This window comes from Penaeus chinensis, chromosome 31 (genome assembly GCF_019202785.1).
Source record: "Penaeus chinensis breed Huanghai No. 1 chromosome 31, ASM1920278v2, whole genome shotgun sequence".
NCBI lineage: Eukaryota > Metazoa > Arthropoda > Malacostraca > Decapoda > Penaeidae > Penaeus > Penaeus chinensis.
This window is the reverse complement of record NC_061849.1, coordinates 24,886,509-24,894,008: the sequence shown is the minus strand read 5'-3', so window position 1 is coordinate 24,894,008 and position 7,500 is coordinate 24,886,509. Positions and strand designations below refer to the sequence as shown.

The 7,500-nt window shown below is 36.9% G+C and overlaps 1 protein-coding gene across 1 annotated transcript in view; it reads right to left on the bottom strand.

The window, feature by feature from the left end:
- Window positions 1-7,500, bottom strand: part of LOC125042099 (vegetative cell wall protein gp1-like) — a 24,580-nt gene that overhangs the window by 11,369 nt on the left and 5,711 nt on the right. Inside the window, exons 6-7 of the mRNA XM_047637566.1 lie at window positions 4,996-5,049; window positions 3,113-3,166 (exon numbers count right to left, since the gene is read on the bottom strand). Of these exons, the coding sequence (XP_047493522.1) occupies window positions 3,113-3,166; window positions 4,996-5,049 (108 nt within the window). The remainder of the gene's footprint in view (window positions 1-3,112; window positions 3,167-4,995; window positions 5,050-7,500) is intronic.

The window sequence follows — 7,500 nt, the reverse complement described above, 5'->3', positions numbered from 1 at the left end:
AATAAAGTCAATATTTTTTCGTCTGAAAATGGAGAGACGGTTTTTGGAGTATATACACCTCTATACCTTGAAATATATATATATATATATATATTTTCCTTTCTATCCTTATAACCTGAAATTAACACAAACATTAAATATATCATATACACTGTATTCTGGACTGTCGTAGTCTCCAGTGAAAAAAAAAAAAAAAACGTTAGTTTTAATTTTTTGAATTCCGCCACCAACCGTCCCTGCATTTGAGTCAGCGGTGTTATGTCTAAAAGAAGTAACGTCACAAAAACAAAAGAGAGAAAGAAATGCGAAGTTTAATGTTAGATTAAATGTTATGTGTTTGGCTGAAACAATGGAAAGATTTAGATGATGAGGTCAGCGTCAAAGACAGTTACTTCGAAAGCTAGATGCCTGCAGAGACACTAGAAACTATGAGAATTTAAATGATCAGAGGGTGAGAACTGGAGAATTAAAGGGTTAAGAACGGGGTACGTCTCAAGCAATGACCGGAAGTGCTAAGGGAAACAGGGGTGAAAAAATGGGGAATTAGAAGAGAGAGAAAGAGAGAGAGCGAGAGATCGAGAAAAAAAAAAAAAAAAAAAAAAAAACGGGCTTGACCAGGAAGTTTCGTGGGACAGTAGGCCTACAAGGTAGACTCACCCTATCCTTCGGCAAGTGGAGAGAGGTAGGCCTAGGCCTGGCAGGGACCGGTGATCCTGTACTCTATATTTCCAAAAGAAGCAGAACAAGGAAGGACGAAAGAGTGAGAGAGACAGAGAGAGAGGAAGGAAAAAAGAGGGAGAAGAGAAGGGGAAGGATTATAAGCATCAGCAATAACATCATCTCATGGGCTTAAAATTCCTAGGAAATTTGCACAACAAATCTTTAAGAAAAGTACAAGAAAAAAACTAAAAAAAAAAAAGTGGCAAAAATACGTAAGGTTTTCAATTAATCAAATTGAAGCACAGGAAGTTTAGAATGAACAGTGAACCAGTGAAGCACTGAAGCATTCATATGTAGACATCACAGCTTGGGAATATTTAATCGTGCACAGACCATGCTATGAATGCATGACTGACTGTAGCAAGCCTTTGAATATTGTGTTTAAACTGTGGAACAAAGATTTAATCTTAAGACTATTTTGGATTTTATATAGAAAAAAGGAGAAAAAAGTAGTCACAGAAAATTTTAAAAAATATATAATTTACTCTACCCTTAGAGTACAAAATATCGTGTGAAAAATATATTCACAAAACGTATTTGAAAATCGTAAAGGACAGAGACAGGAAGATAAAAAAAAAAAAAAAAACTGTATTAATAAGAAAATAAAAGTTAGGAACAGTACAGAGAAAATCAAAGGACCGAAAAACGGGAATAAAACCAAAACCAAATAAAAGAAAAAAAAAATGAAAAAAAGTAGATAATGAAAATGGAAATGGATAAAGAAATAGAGTAATGAGATGATCACACACAAAAAAAAAAAAAACATGTATATATGACTAAGGAGCATGTTAAGTTATCGCGAAAGTCAAGGATCTATTTCAAAGTCCATCGAGTGCGTGCAGTGTGTGTTTTATCATCAGAGCCTTTTTCAGTAGTATGAAAATTTGCAAATGAATATTGAGTTACGTTTATCGTGAGCAATGAAAAAAAAAAAATCTAATCAGGTATCTTGAATAAGTGAATGAATTATTTTGTGGATAAGTTAAGGAAAAATACAATTAAATTTCTCTATTACAATTTATCATAACTCAAAATTCACAAGAGAAAGTAAAAATATCAAAATAAGTAAACGTGATAAAAAAAAACTGACATAGTTTACAAAAAAAGAGAGAGAAATAACAGCGTAACTTACTCCACGAGTGAAGAAAAGTTAGTCACATGAACACCAATTTAACTTGTGCTGACTAAAGCTTCTTAAAAAAAAGGCTTCAAGTGTCAGTGTCCTTTGGAGGGGGTGCGGGGGGGGGGGGGGGGGTTCGAAGCCTAAGCCTATGACCAAATATCGGTTACGTGGCGTTGGCAACTGGGATATGATATTCATCCTTTTATTTTTTAAACATGACTGTCTCTCTCGCTTTCCCTCTCTTCCTTCTCTCTTTCTGTGTCTTTCGCTATCTCTTACTCTCTTCTCTTTCTCGTTCCTACACACACACACACACACACACACACACACACACACACACACACACACACACACACACACACACACACACACACACACACACACACACTCTCTTTCTCTCACTCTCTTTTTAACTCAATCTCTCTCTCTCTCTCTCTCTCTCTCTCTCACACACACACACACACACACACACACACACACACACACACACACACACACACACAGACAGACATACAGACATACACAATCTCCACGCATCTGCCAGCCGACTTGTTTAACTTACCCTCTGTCTCTGCATGAGGGGGCTGACCCTGTGGTGGTGGGGGGAGCAAGAATCCTGAATTTGGAAGGGGGCGGGGGGGGGGGGGGGGAGAGGGGAAAACCATGGTGAAAAATGTAGAACAAAAGCAAACAAAATAATGGTAAATAGAGACTAAAGAACAAAAAAAAAAAAAAAAAAATACATGAAGAATAAACGCATGTGAGATTAAACTTTAACTAAAACAGGGTTACTGAGTAACTAATAAACACTAAATCATCTAGTCACTAATTGTAAAATGAGAAAAATAAAATGGTAAAAAACGATTTGAACAGAAAAACATCAGGATAATTGCAGAATATATTTAAAAGAGAAAATGGATTTTTATATGAATTTTAGTAAAGTCGAACATGGCTAGTAACTAAAAAAAATGGAATCAAATCAAACGAAAAGAATACACTCATCACTATTTAAAACAAATACGAACTAGGATTTTAGAATAATACTAACGACAATAAAAGACAAGAAAGGGGGAAGACAAATAGGAAAATACATATAAAAAAACATACGAAACGAACACACCTTTTACGTAAATACACACATACACACACCCATCATCATCATCATCATCATCAGAAACAAGACGTAAACATAAAGAAAGAAAAGGACACAAAACAAAAGAACATCAAGATAAGGGAATCCAAAACGAATCCGATGTCTGCCTCACTTACCCGATCCTTCTGTCTAAAAGGGAAAGGGCGAGACGGGGTCGGCGAACGAAAGTCCTGTGTGGAGTTTCAAGAAAAGAAAAAAAGGAAAAGAATACTAGATTATTGTTGTTGTTTTTTTCGGACTATGATTTTAGAAAGAGAGAGAGAGAGAGAGAGAGAGAGAGAGATGCTAGTGGCAAAGTTTTTTTTTTTTTATTATGATAAGATATCGAGAAACTGTGATTTTTTTTCTTTGTCATAGACGTCTCTGTGTAGAACTGATATATAAAATGGTTCTTTATCTTTCCAGAAAGAAGAGCAAGGATGGAGGAGGAGGAGGAGGAGGAGGAGGAGGAGGAGGAGGAGGAGGAGGAGGAGGAGGAGGAGGAGGAGGAGGAGGAGGAGGAGGAGGACGAGGAGGAGGAGAAGAAGAAGAAGAAGAAGAAGAAGAAGAAAAAGAAGAAGAAGAAGAAGTAGAAGAAGGAGAAGAAGAAGTAGTAGTAGTAGAAGAAGAAGAAGAAGAAGAAGAAGAAGAAGAAGAAGAAGAAGAAGAAGAAGAAGAAGAAGAAGAAGAAGAAGAAGAAGGAGAAGGACAAGGAAAAGAAGAAGGAGAAGAAGAAGGAGGAGAAAAGGAAGAAGAAGAAAAAGAAGAAGAAGAAGAAGAAGAAGAAGAAGGAGAAAAGGAAGAAGAAAAAGAAAAGAAGAGGACGAAGAAGAGGAGGGTAGAAGTTGGAGCAAGATTAGGGCAAAGGCAAATAACGGAAACGAAAAGATGGGAGAAGAGAATGAGCAGCTGAGGAAAAAAAAAAAAAAAAAAAAAAAAAAAAAAACACAAACCAGAAGACACACGAGAAGAAAATTAAGGAGAAGGAGGACAGGCAGAAGAAACAAAGAAGGGGAAAAATTCTCTAATCTAATTGGAAAGATAAATTTATCTGAACACAGAGCCTCCCCGCGACATTAACTGCCACAAGAGCGATGAGTTCAAAAGTTCTCTCATTCATACAAAGTCGAGTTTGTTCATTCATGTAACTCATTCGTGTGAAATGCGAGGCCGAATATATACGTCGCATACACTACACACTTGTTTTATTTTCGGTGAAATCAAAACGGATGATATTGCTCTAACCCTGACGTTAAAAGGCGTGCTTAAATCAGCTGTTTTCCCTTTGTTTACATCGAACAGCTGATACGATCTCACATGTTTGAGATGCGAACAGATGTTTAAGGCAATTTGCCTCTCCTTCTTCTTCAAACTAGATCTTCATTTTCATCTTGAGTTACGATCTTGTCTTTTAAGGAAAATGCTATTTCATTAGAGTTGTTTTAGATGTACATAAGATATATGTGAATGTATTTGTTATATTTAGGAAAAGAATGAGAGAAAAAATTGTTTACGCAAAGCTAGGGTTGTATTTCTTGCCAAAATCGTTCGTTAGTAAACATCTGTAAGTTGTTAACAATATTTCTTATTTCGGTTAAGGATCACAATTCGCATTCTTAGCCATGACAAAATAAAAAGTCACAGTTTTCGATTCTTTTCTACCACTAGTTCATATTTTTTTTCGTATAACCAGAAGCTAATATCTAATTTCTCTGTGATATACTCTGGTCAACACAGTGTTTATATTTTACATCTATACTATCAACAGATGAAAGTTAAATATCTGAATACAAAAACTAACACCAGTATTATCACAGTACTTTGCTCAAATATAAGTAAACCTAAAAAAAAATCACACATATAAAACTTCAAGAGTTCCTCAACTGTCTGACAAAAGTAAAGAAAAATCATTCTCTATCATTCTAATCACCCCATAAAAAAAGTAATGATATTTGTCCCATTATTGCTTATACTTTTCTTTTGCAATTGAAGGCGACACGAAGGAGGGAGGCGAACTTACCCTCTCCCCTTGCACAAGAGGCGATGGCTTGGCTGGGGTCGGCGAGCGAGGGTCCTGTGGCAGAGAAGAGAGATACGTGAGATACATAACGGTAGGATACATTCTAAGGGATACGGGATTTTTAGGGGGGGTGAATGTGTGTAGGTGTAGAAGAAAAATGGCATTTTTAAGGTTTTATTGTTCTGTTTATCTTTGTTTCTAGGTGAGTTACAGAATAGATAATGTTGTTTGAGAGAATAGTTGTATGATCGCTAAGTAGCACGCCTTAACACACACACACTTAAAAACAAATCACTCACACAAACTCACACACACACAAACACACAAACTCACACACACACAAACACACAAACACACAAACACACACACAAACACACACACACACACACACACACACACACACACACACATACACACACAACAGCAAACAAACCGCATATCAGTATGTCAGAGCTTCGCGAAACACTTCCTCTGACGTTCCTCCCCGAGCCCTGAATACGTGTTGCCAGGCAAGAATCTTCCCTTTATACAAAAAGCTGACAAATTTAGTCATTAGAGAATGTCGTCCGGGAGAGAAAATATCCCAGGTATAGGGAGGGAGGAAGGGAGGGGGGGGGGTGAGGGGAGGGGAGAGGGAAGGAAGAAATAGAAGGAGAGGGAGAAGGGCAGAGGGGAGGAAGAAATAGAAGGAGAGGGAGAAGGAAGGAAGAAATGGAAGGAGAGGGGAGAGGACCACGAGCGGAGAGGGGAAGGGGCGTAGGGGAAAGAGGAGTGAGCGACAATGGGCGAAGAGGAGAGGAACCATGAACGAAAAGAGGAAGAGGCGTAAATGAAAGACGGGAAAAGGGGCCTTGAACGAAGAGGGGAAAAGAGAAGGAGAAGAGAGGGAGTAGAAGAAAGTTAAGGGGAAGACACGTGAGAGGGACCACGAGGGGAGGGGAAAACAAGTGGGGAAAGAGGGAGGGGGAGGGCCAAGGGGCAAAGGGGGGGGGGGGGCAGGGCACGGAAGGTAAACCACAAGGGGGAAAGGGGGGGGAGGGGAGATAAATTGTTTCGTGTTGTCCTTTTTTTCTCGTTGCTGGCAAGACATAGAAGAGGGGAGAGGAGGAGGGAGACTAAATATCTTGAATGTTTGTTTGTTTGCTTATTTGTTAGTGTGTGTGTGTGTTAAATGTGCATGTGTGAAAGTTAGGCAAAGAGAGAGAGAGAGAGAGAGAGAGAGAGAGAGAGAGAGAGAGAGAGAGAGAGAGAGAGAGAGAGAGAGAGAGAGAGAGAGAGAGAGAGAGAGAGATAGAGAGAGAGAGAGATACAGAGAGAGAGAGAGAGATACAGAGAGAGAAAGAGATATATAGAGAGAAAGAGATGCAGAGAGAGAGATACAGAGAGAGAAAGAGATACAGAGAGAGAAAGAGATGCAGAGAAAGAGAAAATGAGATACAGAGAAAGAGATAGATACAGAGAGAGAAAGAGATACAGAGAAATACAAAGAGAGATACAGATAGAAAGAGAGAAATATATATTGAAAGGTAAATCCTGCTTGAGCTTATCCCAAGCCAGACCGCGTGACTTGAGAAATCTCCAGCTGCAAGAGGTCCTAATTCACGACTTAGCTTTGCAAATACATGCTAATTGTAATACATTTCAGCATTGGCAGCATCACCGACGCGCCAACCTGCTTGGAGCTTCCTGTGTTTAACTTACTTTACTACCTATTCTCTTTAAGGACTTTTTCTTCTTCTTTATTCGTGTATTAGTGAATAGGGGGAAAGAGAGAGAGGTATCAACGTCTGTATCAATCATATATATATATATATATATATATATATATATATATATATATATATACATATATATGTATGTATATATCGTATACACATATAGATAATCATATATATACCTACATATACATATTTACATATATGTGTATATAAACATTTATATATACATATATGTACATATATGTGTACTTATATATATGTATATATACATATATATGTATATATGTATATGTAGGTATATATATGAATATATACACATGTATGTATATGTATATATATATATATATATATATATATATATATATATATATAGAGAGAGAGAGAGAGAGAGAGAGAGAGAGAAAGAGAAAGAAAGAGAGAGGGAGAGAGAAATAGATATTTAGATAGAAATAGATAGAAAGCTAGATAGACAGCAAAAGAAATGTGTGTACACACACACACACACACACACACACACACACACACACACACACACGCACACACACACACACACTATATATATATATATATATATATATATATATATATATATTCATATACATATACATGCACAGACAAACACACCGACACACACACACACACACACACATATAAATATATATATTTATATATATATTATATATATACATATGAATTATATACATATATCCATACACATACATACATGTATACACATACATACTTATGTATACATACATACATACATATATATAAGTATATATACACA